Source organism: Haliaeetus albicilla, chromosome 11 (assembly GCF_947461875.1).
Source record: "Haliaeetus albicilla chromosome 11, bHalAlb1.1, whole genome shotgun sequence".
Lineage (NCBI taxonomy): Eukaryota > Metazoa > Chordata > Aves > Accipitriformes > Accipitridae > Haliaeetus > Haliaeetus albicilla.
In genome coordinates, this window is record NC_091493.1 from 30993266 (window position 1) to 31015219 (window position 21954).

Here is a 21954-nt window from a genome sequence, read left to right on the forward strand (position 1 = left end):
AGCTAGCTGTCTCCATTGATTCTCATTACCCCATAAAGTCCTTCCATATAGCTAAGGGGCTCTTCACGTTTATTGTTTTATCCAAAACAATGAAAATTGGATGTCACAATATCCCTTGCAGATTCAAACAGCAGAACCTCGTTTTCTTCATGTAAGAACCAGACAGTAGATACTCGCACAGCTTTCCATCACAATGGAAGGAACAAAGCTGGAGAGACAAGCTGCCCTTGTAGGTGAAATTCACAATAAGGCCTTCATTTGCTCTTTGTCGAAATCTTTACAGATACTTAGATTGCTGAGATTATTCAATGGGCTTGGAAAGAGTCAGGAAAATGCAACAATCCTCAATGGTCTGCTTTGCAATTTAATGGCTTTCCTTTTTCTGTGTATGCAGTTACCGAGAGAAACCTAAGCCCTCCCCAAGCCTTCACCTTTGATCAGAGTGGGTATCAAATGCTTGTTGGCTTAGGTACATTTTGTGCTTGTTTCTTATGCAAATGCAAACTACTATACACCAGCTGGCACTTCTGCCAAATTTGTTTCATGGATTTTATTCTGTTTGCTACCTTTCACCTAAAAGGGCTATTATGTACATGGAGATTACTTTTCTGTGAGAAGATAGTGAGAGATTTATTTTCTTTCAAAAATTATGGGACTAGATCCATCTTGGAGTAATTCCACTGAAACCTGTAGCATTACACCAATGATAATTTCATTGCAGTATTTGCTAAAAATCATCAGAACAAAGCTAATCTGTGTTTCAGGTGCTTTCTTAATGTTATGGCGAGGCTGACCACTTACATCATTTTTAGCAAGGCATTTACACAATGCCTAATCAAGCTTAGCCAAATATTTTATGCTCAAAATCAGCCCTGTGTGGGCAGACCTGAGAGACCAAGTCCAACCCCAGGGCTGAATCTGGTCCCTTGACCTTGAAGAATCAGTTTGTACAAGGTCATGAGGCCTTTCTCATGCACAAAGTCACAAGCTTTCTCCTGCAAGCCTCCCCTTGTTTCTGGACTATATATGCTTGATAACAGGGTGGGTCATAATGTCTCACCAGAAACTCTGGTTCCTGGTCCGGACCAAATACACACTCACACACACAGACAGACAAAAACAAGCGAATGCTTACACAGTGTATATTCAGAGTTGGGCTTAGGAAATCAAATTTGGGCCTCAATGCCTGCAGGATATGGGGTGAGGCTATAAAACAGACACCTAGAGCTAAATCTTCCTTATTTTAGGATTTCTGATAAGGATAATCCCTAGTTAGGTCACACCAAATCATCTATGAGCTTTGGTTCTTGTTCTTGAGTCAATTAAATTCTTTAATTCAATTAAATTAACAACAAACCCTGGCTGAAGGATTTTACTCGTGTACATCTTTCAGTAATCTCATTTAAATCAGAATGTGATGGCTTGCAGGACTTGGCTCGCAAGAAGAGTGAGAGCAGCCTGTTATGTGCTCTGTATTGCAATCCTTATGAAGCTTCAGGTCTAGGTTCAGGCTTATTATTTGAAATTAAACACAGAAATTTATGGGCTTTTCAGCCTTTCTTTAGGGCTTTGGATCAGTTTGGAAGAAGCAGAAACCACCCTAATTACTTATAAACATTTTCATATCATTGTAGATTCACCTGCACACCATCATCACTGGGCGAGAGCTGGCATCCCTTACAATGCATGGTGTAGTCATGGCCATGCTTTGCTAATGCCATCTGGCTTGAGACGCTCCTTGTAGTGAATGCTTTCCTGAAGGTACACCCATAAATCTCACCCACAGGAGAGCTGAAAACTCATTGTCTAGCATTTCAGGTTAAGGTCAGGGCCACTGTGCTCTTCCATCCCACTCCCTCCTCCCTCAAAAACTCCAGACTAATGACAACTGGTACAGCTTTACTACTGCGTAACCCCTACGTGCCAAAAGTTGCTTGAGAGAAGGCAGATCCACACCAAACTCCTGCCACAGATGGGGCAGAATGAGGGTCTCCACCGAAGGAGACACCAAAATCATCTCTGAGGAGCCCCACAGGACTGGGTCCCACAGGCAAGGTCAGCGAGATCCTCTGTGTTTTGTGACTCAAGACAGAATCAGAGCATAAGTAGCTCGACAGCACCCGGATCTGGGTGGATACACCCATGCCCAAAGTTGAGGCCGTTTATGTGGCAAGACTGTTTACAACTCACGTTTGTTATGCAAGCGTGTAAAATAGCAGTAGCGTACCCAAGTCCTTTTTCTGGGCCTATCACTAAAAGATAACACAAACAGGATGTAATAGGTCACCAGAAAATCTTACCAGCTAACCAAGGCTTTCATACAGCAGCCACATGATTGATGGTCATATGAAGAGCAAATTTGTTTCAGCTTTCTGTGCAACGGCCAATTTTACACATTCTATAGTGTAGTATTTAATGTATATTACATAGTCTTATATGTAGGTATATAGTACCTTATATAGGTACTATAATTATGTAGTATAATACTTAGGCTTATGGAAGATCCTACCTAAATTCAGATTACATGCCTGTGAACTTTTAGAAAAAATAAGTAAAAAAAACCCCAAAACCCAAGGTGGTATATATCTGTTGAAATTACTTTTGTCCACTTGCATGGCACAAAAGGTTGACATTGTCACTAAGCCATTCAAGACAGGCATCTAATTCCTATAAATACATTTTTGCTGAATTCTAGAAGGCAGCTGCAGCTTCACCTTTACAGAAATTCTACATTTTCCTAATTAACTTGTAAAACAAAAATTTTGTGCCAGTTATATACCCTCAGCAGGTTTCTGTTCAATTATTTTCAAGATCTGTAAAAAGCCACCATAGGAAGTCTTTCAAAAAAATCAAATAGCTGCAACACAGTCCCATCCAGGGGAAGAGAACTGCTTTTCTATAACTCTTTTTTCCCTCCCTCACTGGACAATACTGGTGGGTTGAGATTTAACCAGAGATGGGCTCCTTTTACAAGATTGCTTATATAAAGCGAAGATAACGCCAGCTGGGTTCATTTGAAAGAGGACATCTTGGGAAGAGCCGACAGCGCAGCTATTGGAATAAGACTGGAATGAAAATCTGAAATACTTAGCCCCTTCCTGTCTCGTAGGTATAATACTTAATTTCTTGTAGAATGCATAGGATTATAATTAGAAGGAATTGTCACTGAAATATACTGTATGAGCCTTTTATAAATATGCATTTTTAAATAGAGGCTTAGTGAAAATGTTGAAACTGATTGTTTTTGTTGGAAATACTTAATCGGGAAGATTTTTTTGTCTTTACCTAAATGATAATTGTTACTTCTGACAGTCTGCTCAGTACTATGTATATGAGGGCTGACACTGAGGAGTGTCTACTAAGGGAAAATATGAGAACTCCAGTCCCAATCCCACAGGCTGTACATGCTTCTCCCTGTTTTCCTAAAAACTCAACATTTAGCAGTAAAGGAGAAAACGCATGATTTACCAAAACTGAGCTACATGAAGTTAAGATTATATACATCAGGATAGCCATCACCACAGAGAATAGTTTCAGCATTAAATTTATAAGCACAGTATGTATGTTATTGCATCATATTTCTTCTAGTAATTTCTACTCCCTCTTTTCTCAGATTACATTGTTTCAGTTTCACTTGGTTATACTAACACTTCAGGTTTAGACTCTTTATAAGAACAAAGAACAACTAGAATAATTAAAAGCCACCACTAAACTGAAACAGTAAAATTGTCACAATAGTGACCCAGTGATAATAAAAGTCTTGGAAATATTTATCCTGTAGGTGCAATTAAGTTGGGCGACAGAATATCAGTAATGTTATTTGTTTCTCTCTGCAAGAAGAACATATTTAACAGTAGCTACACTTTCAGGTCTGCAGTCACTGCATTGTTTCTCTTTCCAATTTTAAAGACAATTTCAGCTTTTATTCCCTGTGTCCTCAGATCATTGCAAGAAATGGTGACTCTTACTATTTATCTGCTGGTCATCTTGGCTCAAGCTCTTGCGGGGCCTTGCAATCCAAATAAAGCAGGTAAAATAATTTAAGTCTCTTATGATCTTCTCTTGTAATTAAGCTGCCAAAGGGTTTTCTTCTATTTAAAAGTGGAAAGTTTTTCTCCAGAAAGTTAACCTGTGGATTCTGGAGTGCTAATGCTTACATTTTTTATTTACATTTTTATTGATCTGCTTTCAGCTAGCACAATAAAGCACATCCCACTAAAGTCCTAGGCCCGCAGAGAATTAGGCATATGCTTCACTCTGTGCAATAATCATAGTGCAATAAAGTTAAGCACAAGCAGAATTCAGGCATAAAATGGCAAAGAAAACAACAATTAGAAATTATCTGCAATAGCACAGGCTAGATGCAGCAGATCTTCGCTGCCCAAGCTGGGCTTCAGTCCCACTGACTGCAGATGACTTGCGGTGAATGAATGTGCTTGGGCTGAACTCCTGAACCACACTGCTAAACGAGAAAAAACCCAAAATCTCTGAAGGAAGGCTCTAATTGCACACTGCTTTCTGCCTAGAAACTCAAATGATCTGGTGCCAGGCAGACCTGTAATGTAGAATTCACTACAATTAAGAAATGTGCTTTAGAAATGTTTTGGAATACGCCTCAGTATAGAGTGTTTGCTTTGTATGTGTGTGACTGGTGTCAGACTACTGTCACTAATTTCATGGTATACCTTGAGTATATGGCCCTCTAGCCATTTATTTCAGTACCTGCATTTACACAAGCAGTTTCTCTGAACTGCAGGAATTTTCACAGCTGTAAAGTCACCAGAGTTACAAATCTGACCATCAACACAAGCAGAATCAGCCTGCGTGTGCCGACGGTTTGTTAACCAGACAGGAGTGAGTTGTTAAGGTCCATTATTGACTTTCCCTGAGTATTCCCTAACAGATATGGAAAGGCTACAAAATGAGGCTTTTATCATAAAAATGAGAGTGTCAAGGGCTGTAAAAGAAATAATTGAGTAATTCCAGGCAGGGTGTCTTTTTTCTGACTGTGGTAGTTGGAAGTCTTTCTCAATTTTCAGGTCACTAATGGTTAGTCAATATTTGCCCTTTAAATTCCCATCGGACATTCAAATTTGCACTGCCTGATTCTCTGAAAAATGTCCAATTCTCCTATCATGAAGCAATCAGTCTTTAAGTTATGATGTTCAATATTCATGGTTGTATTAGCAATCACCATGTTTGGAAACATATTCCACTGCTATTAACCATCGCTGTTAACAGGGCTAGGATTTCAGTTCATTTACTATTGCTATTGACAGGGCTAGGCTCTTCAGCTCATTTATTATTGCCATTAACAAGGCTAGGCTTTTCAGTTCATTTTTAGATCTTAGCTTTTAACTTGAGAATGGTAAAAATTCAGTTTGCGCTGGCGCTGCAACACCAGTGAAAGGAGAGAAAGGGCAGAATATCTATCATGGCCTAGATCTAACACCGACACAAAAAGGTGCAGATCTACCAAAGCCTAACAAACAACTTCACCAATATTATTTTTACAGAATCAGTGGCATTACAGAAGGCAGCTCTGCCAGCATAAGCTAATCTGACAGATTTCAGCGCAGCCATTTTTCACTTCAGATTTCTCAGCAGTGTCTCTGCTCCTCAATCAGCTATTCCAGAAAGATAAAAAATTTACACAAAGTTCTGCATTGATTAGAAGGCCAAACTCTTCCAAAGAGGACAGAATTTAACAACCCAAAGGTTAGTTTTGTGTAGCAAAAGCTGCTCACATTAGAGGACCTTCCAGCACATACCCCTGCTCACAGAAGTTTAATCCCAATGCAAAGTAGGTGTGCAGACCCACGTCTTTCAAAGAAAAACACCACTGAATATCACTCTAGGTGTATTATTTTCCTTTCAGATGTAATTCTGGTATACTGCTATCCTAAAACCATCATTACCAAAATTCCGGAGTGTCCTTATGGATGGGAGGTTAATCAGCTGGCACTCGGAGGCATTTGCTACAATGGGATCCATGACTCGGGATATTACCAATTCATGATCCCAGACCTGTCACCTAAAAACAAATCATACTGTGGGACGCAGTCAGAGGTAAGACTATCAAGGTCAACATTTCCAAGCTGGACTCAGAAATCAACTGGACTCACTTGAGAGAGTCCTGTTTGTTTCAGCTTGGAGTAGGCTTTAAGTACTGATGGAAGAAGGCAAAATCCAATATCAGGGAGAAGGAAGAATCAAATAGTTATGTTTTGCATCTACAGGCAAAATGTCTGTGTGTTAGTCGCCCATTTGCACCTCTATGACACAGAACATATATATAGTAAGGCATATGTATAGGCAGCACAGCATATAAAGAACTACAAAACCATGTTTCCTTGGGGATAGTGTTTTGTCACCAGGGTCTTCATGTTTCAAACTACAAAGTTGTTCCTGATGCCTCAAAGACTCAGTACTGCCTACATTTCTCTGTCTCGCCATCCACAGTTCAAGAACCCCGTTTATCATTTCTACAACTCCATTGTCTCCAATGACTCCTCAGTAATTGTGAAGAGCCAGCCTGTGAATTACTCATTCACCTGCACATATAATGCCAACTACCTGGTGAACCAGGCTGCCTTTGACCAAAGGTACGTCCACTTCTGGGAGTGCACCTCACCTCATCTTCAGCACCACATCTGACTCATACAGAAACCTTGTTATGTCCCCAGGGTGGCCACCGTCCATGTGAAGAATGGGAGCTCCGGCTCGTTTGAAAGTCAGTTGTCCCTCAACTTCTACTCTGTAAGTGCTCTTTGCCACCCAGCTTTTCGCCTTCACCTTCCACAGGCTTCAGCCTAAGAGCTGGAAAAAAAGGGCTGCTGCTCCTGACTTTTATGTGTCATGGAGCATATCACTAGTCTGGAACAGATAATTACAGTGGAGTTTGCAGGGGTCCTTGTTTCTGCTGATTAACAGGGATACACTTAAACTGATCAGAGCAGACACATGACAACTGTTCTTTTAATCTGTCCAAATCAGGCAGATTTTTCTGCTGAAAGGCACATTTCTAACATGCTGACAGGTTTTATAAGAAAAAGCAAAACTTGTTTGTAGTCCCACTGAAAAAGCAGCATGCATCTGCAGGCACTGCTGCTATCACATAGTCTCTATAGATACAGCAAAGCTCCATGCATTTCTCTTGCAGTTTGCTTCCTGGTCCTCTCACCTGACAGATATCTTGTGTTCCCCAGAGATCTTTAGGTCATGCTGCAATTTTTTTCCAACAAGATATTGTCCCTGGATATCAGGTTGATCTTTTGAAACATCCCCCTCCTCTCCACAGCTCTGCTGTGCTGCTGGAGCAGCCAGCTCCTGATCCTGGAGCCTTTTTTCCAGCAAAGCACAGTCAAAAGCACCAAAACAGCCCCTCTATTTTAGTACAGCTAGAAAAAGCACAACTAATAACATACTGTGTTAAATTTATAGGCCAGGTAGAGGGAGTATTTACCACAAGGTGGACTGATGGAAATCTGTCCCCCTACACCCTGCATTTTGGGCACCAATTGATCACTGAACACTTTGTCAGGCTTTGGGTGCCACATGAAAGCCCATGTGGTCTTTTTTTTTCTGATATATGGTACACTGGTAGTAGATACTGGCAAGGTCCCAGGAGGTACCACAGTGCTCCTGTCAAGTCCTGACAGAATGGCTACAAAACCAAATGATGGACAGTGAGCAATGAATCTCTGGTACCTTTAATTTTTTGCCAAACAACTGTTTTGTTCTAATGGCTATGGGGCTCCCAGGAGTCAAGGAGGGAGTGGCTGAACTGTACTAATACATTTTCCCACAGAGCAGAAGTACAGAACAAGCTCAGAAAGCTAATAGACCACTCCTTTGTTATTTTGTTCACGTTTGCACTGGGGAGAAAAGGTTACTTTCAATGAAACGTTCGATTTTTTTTTTTTTTTTTTTTTTCAGAATGGAAATAAAAGATTTATTTTGCCTTGCTATACATCTCTGCTGCTGCCTGACACAGCCCTCTGCCTCTGGTGGGCTATACTTCCAGGTGGTTCATGTGCCCATTTCCTCACCCAGAAGCAGTGCCCAAGCTGCAGTGTGACCCAGGGGCAACCCTTCAGTCTCACCTGCCCTTTAGTCTGTGACACACCGTTAACAGCAAAGGACTGTAATGCAGCATGAGGGGCTGGAGCTTGAATGGAAATCAGACCTTCAACACTGAAACCTGTTGTGAAGAAAAGCAAGATAATACCCTAAAACAGTGTAGAGCAATAGAGTTTGGAAAAAGAGGCATTATAGCAGGTTCAACTTGTTTTAGCACAAGGACTGATAAGAGTTTTGTGACAGTACTTCTGCAAGTTCTCTCCTTCGGGAGAAATCTTTGGTTAAATGAGAATTTCTCAGGGCACGTAACAGCCATAGGTCACTAACCTAAACACAGCCTTAAGCCTTAACTTCAGTGCATGTAATCTATCAGATGTTGCAGTGGGAATACTGTAGTGCCTCACAGCCACCTCGCTGTGTAGGCAATGAAAAGTACATAAAATCAGTACCAGGGAACTGAGCGAGCACCGTAGGGCAACATAGTCCAACAGCTCCAGAACTACATATACCTGAATCCTGCTGAGTAGATTTAACAAAGTAAACAAATTCTACAGCTAAACATGTTACTCTTTATATAGTTCTGGTGCTAGCTTCATTCTGACGTTATGCAATAAAAGCAGTGTGATTTAAGTAGGTACTTCAGTGTATTTGTAACCGAACTTTTTCATCTGAGCACCACACACTGCACTACTTTGAGCAGACTGGCTTTTTAGTGGGTGAATGACTACAGCTGGCAGAGCTCTTTCCGCACACTTGTGCCCCCACAGCTCTCCCCATGCTGGCCACCACAAGCATAAATCTCAGAGTGCTGAACCCTTTGCGCGCAGGCACGTGATTTCTGCTTGTCTTCATTCCTTCTCCGTCACACGTGGCCATCTCCCAAGCCCCTTCCCATTCTATACAGTTATCTCCAGTCCCCTACTCCCACCAGCTTCCACCACCACCTCTGGTGTACCAGAGGCAGCAGCAAGCTCACTTCTCACCCATGCTGTGATATAACACATACCACAACCCAAACAGCATCAAATTCTGTCACTTATTATCATTATAAGCCAAACATTAACAAAAAGATTTTTAAACACCATCTTGGGCTTGCAATAGGCCTACTACTAGGTGTAGAGTTTGCAGCTTGCAGGTAGTAAGAGCCCAGACTCCTGGAGTCCATGTCTTCAGAGCTGTCTGAAGTTGCCACCTGCTTTTGCTTTGCATGTCACTAGTAACGTATGATGCCTTTCTCTTTGTCTTTCAAAGAATGCCAAGTTTTCAAGTATAAAAGAAGCCCCTTTCGTCGTTGAAACATCAGAAATTGGTTCTGACATATTTGCCGGAGTTGAAGCTAAGGGCTTAAGTGACAGGTAGGCAAGGGAAGGAGTAATAATTAATAAATTGGCAAACAGGACATTCCTTGCTAATCTGGGGTTTATATCTCCCCAGGTTCAAAGTTGTTCTCAACAACTGCTGGGCAACTCCTTCCTCAGAGTATTTCTACCAGATCCACTGGCCCCTGATCACCAAGGGGTAGGTGCTGGTGGGACCCGGGGTAGCACCTCTGCCCAGCCCAGCCCTGAGGATGGCAGAAGGCCGGGGACTGGGGGATGAGGGGGCAAAAGAGAAGCTGGCCCACAGCAGGCCAAATGCATTCATCAGACCGCGACCTCAGGAGACGTTTCCCTGAAGCCGTGGAGGCTCTGACGCTGCTTCTCCATACACAACACAGGTGTGCCACGGACAGCTCCATCCTCGTGCACGAGAACGGGAAAACGAGCCGGGCGACGTTCCAGTTCAACGCTTTCCGCTTCCGTAACATCCCCAAGCTGTCCAAGGTCTGGCTGCACTGCGAGACGCACGTCTGTGACAGCGAGAAGTTCTCCTGCCCAGTGGTAAGGCCTCCCTCCCAGAGAAGCACGCAGTGCTAAATTTAGACAGAGGATGCCGAGACCTTCCTGAGGGCACGCTGGGTGCGGAGCCAGCGCCAGGGCTTTCAGTAAATGGGGCCACCGCAATGCGCGAACCTGAGTGGCCAGCCCTGCACCCCGACCCCGTCATGCCACAGGCACTGTACGCAACATTGGGCAACTTGTTTAAACGTATTGAGAAACAAGGCAGCCATTGAAACACCCAGCTCTTGTTGATATCCCAGGCTACAGTCCTGTCTGACAAACAGCTACAGTTAAACACAAGCCTGAAAAAAGGGAGAAAGTAGAGCTTTCTTCCATTTTACCAAATACCTCAGTGCTGAGGGCACCCTGAGGGCAGTGGGAGAACCTGGCTCAAAGCCCATCGCTAGTCAAACAAAACCTCCCAGTCCCCCTTCCCAAGGAAAGTCCTCTCTGCTATCCTGCAACAAGCTGCAGTAAGTTCCTGCTCTTGCAGCCTTCCTGTTCTGCATGAAGTACATAAATTGTCACTGGAGCAGGAACTGAGGTGGAAGAGTAGGCTCCTGTGATCTTAGGTGGGAATGAGGTGGGGATGCTAATACGGGAGTGTTATTTAGCACGGGGAGGTGCACGCTGCTTGCACCAGCTGATGCAAGGGTAAGGGCTACTCAAGTGTCTGTCTTTCAAGACTTCCCTCTCCCCCCTTCACTAAGTCAGAGCTTCACTATTCTTTTTTGTGTGCAATGAGTGTGCCATTGCTATAAAATGAAGTCAAATTTTATTTAACCTGAAATGAAAGCCCAAAATACTCCTTGGCCGACATACTGTCATTTCAGCAACAAATATTTCTTGCTGGAGAAGAGAAAGCAACACTCCTGTTGAAACCAACTTTTATTTCTAAACTCTTTCTCAGTCCAGGAGCCAAATTAAGATAGCAGCTTATTACCCAGCCTCAGTGCTAAGCGGGGGGCACTGATTTGTGCAAAATTTGCAGGTTTGACAAAAATGCATTGTTAGAAATTCTAAGTTTCAAAGGCAAAAGAAAAAACTCTGGGCTTGGATTTTGTTGTTTGTTCTTAAAGATTTCTTCAACTTTTCATCCAGACATAGACCAGGGTTAAAAGAAAGCACAAAACCAGTACTCCATATCTGCCTTTCTGACAGTACTGCCAAACATCTACATCATCCTTTCAGGCACAGGGTGGAATTCCCTCCTCACCATCCAGCGTAGGATAATTGCTCGATCAGGCTAACATCCCTTGAGTCCACTTTCAACCCAAAAATGCAGCTGGTGGTCTGCTGCAATTAAGGTTGAACCAAGCTAGGGGGTCTATGCTTACAAGCAACTCATAACCAGAATTACTACACGCTGAGTTTGTAAAAAAAAATAAAAATGCCCACAGCTGGGGATCTGCAAAGGTCAGGGGATGGACAAGGACCTTTAATCTGTAGAGCACTGCCTCCAGCACAGACCTTGTCAGCTGTGACAGCCATCATTAGTGCTGGACATGAGATGATCTATATGGATGGGATTTGCTGCTTCCTGTTTCTACCCAATAGGCAACAATTATAATTAGCAATAAACAACTGAAGCCTTCACAGGTGTCACCCTGTTTAAGGCAGGGTGGAAAAGGCAACTGAGGAGGACCTGTGATTAGCAAGCGGACACCCATCTGGGCTCCTGCCATCTCACAACTGAAAAGAGCACTTTCACTGACAGTCACTGTAAGGGCTGTGGCATGCCAAAACCCTCAGAAAATGCACTGTAAAGACTCTCCTTAAATCTCTCCTGCACCAAAACCCCCCAATAATTATAGGGGGAAAAAAAAAAATCCCTAGAAAGTTTGCAACAATATTGGCACAGATTTAATTTCCTTGGATGGAAACATGAGAATTGGGTTTGGATATTTTTTTAATTTTTTTTTTTTTTTTTTTTTGGTATACATGACTTTCTCTCTGATCTCTCGAGACATGTGACAAACGAAAACAGCGCATGGAACAAACTGGAGGTGTTTTAGTGGCGGAGATCGCTGTACGGAGTAAGTGACTGGGTTTCTGGGGTGTTTCTCCCTTTGGGAAGCAAGGAAGGTGGGAGCCACCCGTGGCTCGCAGCGTAGGAGCAAGCAGGAGGAGCTGAAGCCCTCTGCCAGAGCCCTTTCCCCCATAGCAGCAGGAGTCTTGAACTGAAGCTGGTCCCCTTCGGGCTCTGGCAGAAGAGCTCAGTGAAACTCTCCTTGTTTCCAAAGTGAGTAAAGGCACCCATTTGGCATTAATGACAAATGGCCAAACCACTTACACGCCAAGTTAGCAATGTAAAATCTGCTCACCTGCATCTGACCTCAGCAGCAGCCCAGACAAGCTCTGATAGATTACACATGAGTGGGAGAGAGGTCAGGCTTAGAAGCAGCAGGAAAGCTTTTTTTTACCCTGCAGATTGGTACTTCAGCATACCCATAACTCTGGTAGGTTAACCCTTCGTGCCTATCCCTCCTGATACACAAATTGAACTGCCATCAGGTTTCCCCATTATAAAGCAATGCCCATTTCCTTGAACTGCTGCCTCCTGGAGCCACCAGGAAATTCTCCCTGAGCTGGTTTAATTCTGCAGATCCAGCACATCTTTTGAAACAGGTCCTTGGAACAATGTATGCCTAAATTGTGTTTTCACTAGAGCCCTTTGTACTAGTTTATCAACTACATGACACCAACCTCAAAGCCAATTTAAAATTACAAGTACATGTAGAGCAGCATTATTATAACTCAGTATGTTGCACCAGTAAACCCCCACCAGTTTTAGAAGATAAAAGAACTGAGGATCCTTTTATAACCTCAGACAGCAAAGCGAAGAGGAAGAAATATCCAGAATTTCAATGTGGCAAATGTTATCTGTTCTGCTTTTACAAAGCACGCTGGTGCACTTTGCCCTATTTTAAACATGCCATCCCAATGTTATCTTTTTCTCTTATTTTATACAGGCAAAGGTTTATCCAGATTTTACACACTTTCAGGTAAATAGCAAAGTATGACAATGAAAATATCAATCCCAAATATGGATTTTTGAGTGACTCTGTCAACATTAAACCCATAATTCAAAGAAAGAGCTGAAAAATCTAGTAAACTTGACAGAAGGAAATATTTCAAAATGAAATTTTATTTCTCAACATTGCACACTTTGTTTTCCTCTTTTTGGCACATCCTTCACTCTGGACAATAAAATCATACCAATAACTTCCAATACTGAACGTTACTTCCTCGTATTTTCACACCCTCTTCCCAAAAAGGAACAAGCATGTTTCACTGCATTAACGGAGATGACTGAAAGCATTTCTATTTGGAGAGGGTTTGAAAAAGGACTTTCAAAGCCTATTTGTTAAAACTTGATATGGTGACAGAGCCACATTAGGGGCATGCAGTTGCACTGATGAGGGTGGGAAGAGAATGTGAAAGGCAGCTGACAGGGAAGTACTCACATTTAGTCTATGTTTCTCTTGCAGATATCATCTTCCACCTACTCTTTGTGATTGGATTTTGTGCTGTTTTATTATAATATGCAGCACAGCTGTGTTTCTTAACTTTTCCCAATCCTGTTTGGACCTGGACTTCTTAACTAAAGATGTTTATTTTACGGAGGAAAAATGACAGTCACAAAAAATCCTTGTGCACCATTTTACCAGATAAATAAAACATTCCATGAGCTTTGTGCCTTGAATACTGGAGAATCCCAAAGCAGATTTGCCTCTCCCCAGTCTCTACAGGCATTTTAAACTAGCGGAAACCCAAGGGTTATGTATTCCACCAATGTCTCCTTTTAAAGATTTGTGATGCCAACAGTACGTGCTTCTACAAGGAACACAGGGATGTGCAAACTCAGCATTTTTCAATGCCAAATTTACCTTCAGGGTCCCCCTTCCCTGTCAGTCTCAGTGTGGTACCAAACTCCCCTCCAGGCCTGGTCTTGCAAGGTCCTAGCTTGATCTGTGAAGCCCTTGAACAAGATGAAAACTAACCTAACATGTCAAGGATGGGAGAAAAGGATGCTATTTATGTAGCAATAGTTAGAAGGTCCTCAGAATTAATTACCTGACATTTCTTTCCTGCTTCTCAGTGTTGTCAGTATTGATTGGTTGAGTTAAGTAGAGTATGATGCGTGCTGCAGTAGGTACAATACTATTAGGAGGTGGATGTCTTGCTGACTGGACAGCCTCAGTGCTGGATAGCTGCATGGTATGGATGCAAATTAAGCACATCTGAGGTTGGAAAACAAGCTAATGAGCTTTACACTTCCTTGAAGACATAGCTGGTGTCAGATACAACAGGGTCCAGGTATTAGCTCTGTACCTGAGTAACAACAGCTCTTAAACAGCAAGAAGAAATCACTAGAAAGGGAAACCATGATTTCTAAAGTGCAGGAAATATCAGGACATAAAACAATTTCCCAGCAAGAGTGATGGTAGGTTCCTTCTGGTAATGACTAAAACAATACTGAACAAAACTCTTGAAAGTGTAAGAAACATTCCTTAGGCCTCTTCCATGAAACTTGCAGGATCCTAAATGTGAAAGAGAGGAGAATGACTACAGCTGTTACACTTCTGTTAATGAACACAGTGGGTGTACCTGTGTCTGTACATACTGCAGCATAAGCACATTATAGAATTTTTGCTATTGATTGTAGAGAGGAAACCTCCTGAATAATTCTATTAAATTAAGGATTTTAAGGTCCCTGTTCTTTTTGAAACCTCATTTTTATGAAGATAATGCATAGCTAGAACATTCATACATTACAGCCACAGTTTTCAAAGACACACAGATCCCCCTTGCTCCTCTAGGTGCATATATACGCATACGTATGTATAAGTAACTGCGAAAAATAAAGCTGTTGAGAAGCTGAAATTACAGCAGACAGCATCCACCCCGACAGCCTGCAGAAAAACTGTCCGTTGTGATGGCATGCATTTAGCCATTACATACAACAGAGGGCACTCTCTTGACAGAATTGTTTGATTTAGACAGACCAGAGTTAGAAGATCTGTCACTCCGAAATTAATCCTAATTTAAACACCAACTTCATCTCTTTATTCTGTAAATCCATGACATTTTGTTTAAATGTCCCAGTCAGGGACAAGGAAAAACCCTACTTGTCTCAGAATATTATCGTAAGAGCCATGACTCGATACACACAAAACACATCATAGAAGTACATAGCCTGTATTCGGAGTGAACCTCCTCACTCCATTCCGAAGGTCAGATCTTTTCAAGTGATCTCCATCCAATGGGCAGCTGTAACTCACAGGCATAGACGAAAAAATAGCTATTGATTAATTGGACCCCACAGCCCTTTCATGTAGGATATCATTGTGGCCATGCAAAGGTCAAGTCCAGTGGCTTCAGAAAAATAAATAATAATTCTTGCAGCTAGGCAGTCAGGCAGGCACTCAAGGGGGAGACAAGTGTCCTGAGCTCTGTCAGAAGCTGCCTTGCATCCTGAAGCATAGAGATCAGCCTGCTGTCCAATACATTTTTCTTTACTTTGTTGTTACAGGGAAAACCTAGTACCTACCTAATGTCTTAGTCTGCTCTTTAAAAGCAATTGTTGGACATGTTTCTATTTGAAATTCTAAGAGAAATGTTGTTAAATTCCCCTATATGAAGCCTACCTGCAATGCAAACAGGTGCTCTATGGGGCAGCCAGTCTCCAGCCTTCCCAGATTGCTGCCCACATTGAGCAGCCTGCGCCTCCTCTCCTGCTAAATTTTCTCTGCATGTAGTTCATCCACATTAACACTCTCCTCCCACAGTCTGGCTCCCTCTGGGCATTTACACACTGTGACACAAAGAATCACTGGAAGGGATTCCCCCCTGTTGCAAGACAGTCTGGTTTTCTGCTTACTCATCTGCTCTAATTGGAAAATAACACCAGCGTTTTTCTTCTGGGAGCAAACAGAGCAACATACGTCAACACGCCTAAGACACAGACATTCAGGATATATATCATATCGATCTTATTTTTAAAAGACAATTAAGCCACAATAGGTAGCACAGACTTGTCAGTAACATGGCCCTGAAATACGTTTTGAGATCTTGCAGTTTTAAATTGCATTCTGCTTTTCCATAAGCACATTCAGCAGAGTCCAAATGATGCAGTACTGCATGACATGAAGTGGGGCATGTAGATTCTATTCCTTGGTGAGCGCTAAAACTGAGGTCTAACACTAAAGCAGAGGTCTAATGCTAAAGCAGAGGTCTTATCACTATGAAATGTTTGCACAGCACCATAAATTTACACAGTGATTAATAAGCCCTGATAAGAGCATTCTGAGCTCTTCTCATTGTCTTCACGCCCAACACTTCCATGCTAGCACCTTTTAGTGAATACCTCAAAGTACTCTAAAAACAGTAACTGATTAATCTGGAAGATTTAATCTTCCCTTTACAAACTGAGAAAAACTGAGGCAGAAAGAATGACATGAGCGGGCCACAACAGGGCGACATGTCGAATAGATTGGTACTCACTCCAGTAGAGAGGAATGTTACTGGAACAGAAATAGTCATCAAGGAAAAATATGTAGCCTGATCTGGTATTTCTGAGGACGAATTGTGAACTGAGAAAATTTGCAAATTTTGCATTTATTTTATCTGTACTGGAAAAAGAAACTCCACACATACAGAAAATCAAGACAACAAATTTGAGGGTTCTGATACACGATTAATTATGTACCTGGTGACCCACAGTAACAGATCACAAGCACCTATAGCAAACATAAGATAAAACTCAAAGGTTAATCGCCTGAAAGGAAGTTTACACCAACAGGTTTTACTTCACACTTGTGACAGGTGTGCCACCATGCCTCAGTGGGTGGCAATCCTTACCCTCTGATGTACCCAGACCTCCATCCCCAGCTCACAACCAGCCAGACTCAGGCTGTTTGCCTGTGTGAAGGCCAATAACGCAGTTTCAGCTTCTCTCTGGGTATATGGCCTGTGTCTAAAGTAATCATGGCACTCGGGAATTTCACAGACATAATAGCCATTTCTTCAGTGTGGTTGATCCCACTGCAGACGGGTAGGCTGCTAGCCACCCGTGCTAGCAGTGCTGCATCACTGGGGTTTCTACCTTTAGCAACAAAAAGAGCGCAACTATTCTTATTGCATATCCTAGATGTGGGGTGCAGGGTGCAAATTAATCTGAACCGTCAATCCTGTAGTGACTATTTTCCAAAATGTAATGAAAAGTGGGGGGAAAAAAACCCAAAATGTTTTGAAGTTACTGTATCAATGGTCCTTCAGTGGACTAAACAGAAATTTTATTCTTTTTTTTTTTCCTTGGAGAGATCTTCAACCACTTCACACCTTTCTTTGGCAGACGGGGAAACAAGTTTCTTCCTTGCTCCCATTAACAGATTACAAAAACACATTTGCTACTAACCTGCCTAGAGTTATTCTAGCAGAGGTCCCTCTCCAAAGCCAGCAGAAGAGTCACGACAAAAGCTTTGCTATTTCATGTCTATTTGCTCAATAGCCAGAAAGTCCCAAACACCATGTGTTTTCAGGATGTTATAGAAGAGGCTGTACAGGTCACTCAGGGGACTGACCACTTGAAGGGGGATGCTGAGAGAACACAAGTTGCAGCTCTACCAAGCAATGAGCCGCTTTCTCCAGTGAAGCTAGGAAGGAGGAGGAAAAGGGATTAATTTCTTTTGTGACCACTGTTTCTTGCTGTCCATTTCCTTCATTTGTCCTGATTTGTTTTGGAAATAAGCAGAAGTTACTGACAGTATTTTCTAAAACTTCACTAGGAATCAAGGAATGCAATGCATGGACATCACTGCCCATCATGCTGACCAATATTGCCTTCGTATTTCTTCCCCTGCTTCTGATATTCCTTTGCATCCTCCATTAGCTTTTGTTTCCTACTTTCAAGCGTGTTAGAGCAACGCTTTGGTTAGCAACACATTTGTACAGAGCGTCAGTCAAAAAAAACCAGGCAACATTGATGACAAGAGCTCATCTATCTTCCTTTTCTCTGCCACCAACTACACCAGTACCTCCAAGCGATCAACATATTTTCCCAATTTGCTCACCATGTTGTCCAAGATCTTAATGTGCCTACTGGGGCATATACAACGAGGTCACATGTGTTTATCATCTGGTGCCAAGAAACACAGCATATAGTGTTTAGTTTCAGATTCCAGCAGTTTCCTCCTGGTGGCTGGATTTCATGGCAAGGGAGGGAAGAACCTGTCTGTTCCACGTTCCAGGCCTGTTCATGAGGTGCCATGTTTTGATCATGCTTGGGTCCTCCTACCACATGTCTCTGCAGAATCTACATACACTGCTAATTATGTAGTAATTTCTCACACTAGTTTAAAGGGGTAGCTTGCTGAGGGAAGAAATTACTTTGAAAGTAAATAATTTTCCCATCTGGCATAATTTAACACTGGCCTCACTAGAGCAGAATAAAGGTTCATCTAATTCAAAAGCCTCCCTCTGTCAGTAACCACCAGCTGCTGCTTACAGAAAGTACAAAAGCAACAGAACATGGACACAGTGAATCTCAGGGTCCCCTATAACAACTATTGTAACCTACAGCTATCTGGCAAGACACAAAGCTGTAGGCTTGCATCCTGGCCAAATTCTATCATAGATTATTATATAATAAATATATCAAAGTATATTAGAAGATAATAAAACTGAGATGTTGAAAGGAATAAAATGCAATTACCTGTGAGAAGGGGTTGCAGGGAGGGGAGATCAGGGGTATCTACTTTTTGGTAAGCACAACAGCAAAGGATGAGGCACTTTTATATATTTTATCCTTTTAGCTTATTTTGAGGCTTTTTATATGTAGCAAGATTAATGTGACCTATTTTGCTTCAAGAAGAGACTTAGACAAACATTTGCAATGAGTAGGGAGAGTACTGACCACATATATAGAAAACTAAACACGAGACACTCCGTCACACATGACACCTCAGGCAACCACAGTCTGTATTAAAAAAAAAGGGGGACTAGCTTACTATTTGCCTAATTAGCATGACAACTGGTTTCAACTGGATATTAATCGTCTTCATTTCCTGCTCTAAACCACCGAACACTGTCATTGCGGGCTGTTCAGCAGCTACTCTTTCCCTTCTCTACAACAGCTGCATTTGAGTGGTGAACAACTCTGGCACGTTTCACACAGTCTACAAAACACTTTTGATACCTGTCAGGTGAAAGGCACAACCTATTTGTGGTAACAAGCCTTTCACAAGTGAGCAAAATTCACCCTTCATGGCTTGCTTCTCTTGACCACAGAGAAGAAAATTAGTCTCTGCTCTGTATTTTTATCCAAACAAGCTCTTAACGTGGTGATGGTCCTTGCATTGCGCTTCTCCACACGCACTGGGGTGGCTGTAGGCATGAGTCCTTGATTCTGTTGATAACCTCTGAACACAGCAAGCATGATTCATCATGGTCCCAGGTACCCATACGGCTATTCTCATTTTAGTATTACCCATATTTGACTGAAGATGTGTATAACAACAAAAGGGATGTGTCCTTCCTATAAAGGGTTCCAGCTCCCCACTTGGGAAAGCTTCCAGGCCAAGGACTACATGCCACCAGAGAACCAGTAGGAATTAGTGCCAGAACTTACACAAATAAGAATATCAAATCAGGAGAAATTGTCTTTCAAATATGCAATGGACAAAAAGATATAATGTGAGTGCTTCAGGTACACTGGAGAGAAAGAGTGGCCACCATTGCTGAAACAGATGTAAAACTGCCAAGGAATTTTGCTGAGCTGCTTGAAATTTTGGGCATGGTGGAATTGGGGGGAACTTGGAGGGGTGCATGTGGTTAGGTTTTTTTGGTAATAGAGTTTACAATCAGTTATAGGATCTCCATCTAGCATTAGAAAGCCAGTAAAGCAATTACTAGTAAGCTTAGGTAAATTCTATAATCTTGTAGAATATTTATCAAAAGGTCAAAATCCATACAAGCCTTCAGAGATGAAAGGTAATATCTTTAGTAAGCAGACAGATACCTTACTCTGTCTATACTCATCTCAGGCGTTCTATGTTTCAATGCAAATACAGTAAATACAGCTCCTTCAGGATGAAAATAAGCACTTCCGAAAAGGATTGTATGAAAAGATAGTTCAAAACAAGCAATATAACAATCTGGCAACACTGGCTTCAGAAATCCTTGCTAGCTCTCTTCTCCATCCAGTAAACTTTCCCTCCTGAAGGGAATCCTGTTTCCCACCAGCCTACACAGTAATGTGGTTCTGCGATAGCTACAAGGCATTGCCCCATCTACCTTCAGACATCTGTCAGTGACTCGGGCCACAGGCTGATCTCGGTGCTGATGCCTAAATCCAGCCAAGTGGTACCTAAGAACAGACCCAGACCTAGCTCACAGACCCAGACCTGATTTGGCTGTACAAACAGAATAAAAAGAACAAGTAGGAAACTCAAATGCTGGGAAGGATATAGCAGTGCCAACAGACTGCTGTAGAAGTTTGTCTTAGGAATAACTTTAAAGTCCATTAGCCTAAGATAGATCAAAAAAAGACAGAAGAAGGAAAAATGGAACAGTTGTGAGGAGAAGCTCTAGAAAAAGTGAATTTTACACCCCAACAACAGGAACTGACCACAAAACAAGAGCAAACTGGTTCAGGTAACCACAGGGGAACAACCAGGTTAGACATTATGTCTGTTCAACGACAGGATGACTATTCTCCTGCTATAGTTCTGCCATTGCAGCTCTCTATTTATGGTCAGATATTAAAAGCAACACTATGCCCCAGGGCACTGTAACTCACACACTGAACATATATCCATGCCCAGGTTTCCATCCCAAGGGTGAAATAAGATCCTCATTCCTTTGTAATCGTCACCTGAAGGTTGGGCATAATTTACCAAGGGGCTGCCCAACTGTTGGCATTTCTTAACAGCTTACAGTTTATAAAAATATCAGGATTTTCTTTTTTCAATTATTTCTAGGTACAGGGAAGTGGAGCAAGGTGTTATTGCAGCATAACATGATTAGTGCAGCAGCACATTGTCAGCTTGCTTCGCTGTCATGTAATCTTTGGCAGCACTTCAGCACCTCTGCACCATTCTGGCAGCAGAGAGCAACCATGAAACTGGTTTGATCAGTGCTTGGGGAGTCTACGACGTGTGGTGTTACCTGGGCCGTGCTGGTGCTGCTGTCCTTGCCCTGGCTTTCCCAGAGAGCGTTTCAGTGGAGGGGCTTAAAACCACTGAAAATCAGCCTTAAGGATTGCCTGGTGATGATTGTGGAGCTGGACCAGAGGACATCTGTGACAAGATTGGTGTAATCTCTTGACTAATTTTAAACTTGCTCACAGACCTACATGCCCTGATTTTCAGGGCTTCTAATTAATCAAGCAGGGTTCAACTTTATATTGGTGACCAACTCTGGAAGACACTAAGTTTAACTTAAGGCTTAAACCTAAGCCTGAGCTCCCACCTCACACACACGTACCCTTTTTTTTGCCCTCTCTTTTTTTTTTTTTAATGTGACTGTGCACACCACAAACTTCCATTAACATTTATAAAAAGTCATTGTCATCTTTGAAAAGAGCAATGCTTTCCTCACTCCTCAAAGTACCTGACAGTTCAGTTCTTGTGACCCTTAAACATACTCACTGGTAACTGAAGTTTGGCAATATTCATTATGAAGTCCACCAAGTGGCCCGTCTTTAGGAGGAAAGCCATCTAGCCAGCTGACGGAAGCAATTAATTTTGTTGGACCACAGGTGGATGCAGACAGGTATTTAAGAATCCATTTCTGCTATCTTTTTTCTTTCATTTTTACTTTATTTTATGAACTGGGGGGGGGGGGGGGGCACACCAAACTGCTCCGTCATCTAAAGCTCAACACCACAGGTTGTTAAAAATGGAATGTTTTCTTCCTCACAGAAATTTCAGAAAGTGGGAGACAAGCTACAAATAAACAAAAATATATCAAAACCTGTTAAAATATAGTT

The 21954-nt window shown here is 42.1% G+C and overlaps 1 protein-coding gene across 3 annotated transcripts; it reads left to right on the forward strand.

Annotated features, from left to right (window-relative positions):
* Positions 1-2947: 2947 nt before the first annotated feature.
* Positions 2948-13668, forward strand: TECTB (tectorin beta). Of its 3 annotated transcripts, none has more exons than XM_069796978.1 (11): positions 2948-3109; positions 3910-4030; positions 5879-6069; positions 6463-6605; positions 6687-6759; positions 9334-9437; positions 9517-9600; positions 9800-9962; positions 11929-11998; positions 12935-12967; positions 13454-13668. In XM_069796978.1, the coding sequence occupies exons 2-11, from the start codon at positions 3955-3957 to the stop codon at positions 13504-13506; spliced, it is 990 nt and encodes a 329-aa protein (XP_069653079.1). In that variant the 5' UTR covers positions 2948-3109; positions 3910-3954; the 3' UTR covers positions 13507-13668. The 3 variants fall into 3 exon arrangements, with proteins under 3 accessions (XP_069653079.1, XP_009928088.1, XP_069653078.1); XM_009929786.2 differs by having other exon boundaries at positions 2950-3105; positions 3942-4030; XM_069796977.1 differs by having other exon boundaries at positions 2951-3109; positions 3942-4030.
* Positions 13669-21954: the final 8286 nt, after the last annotated feature.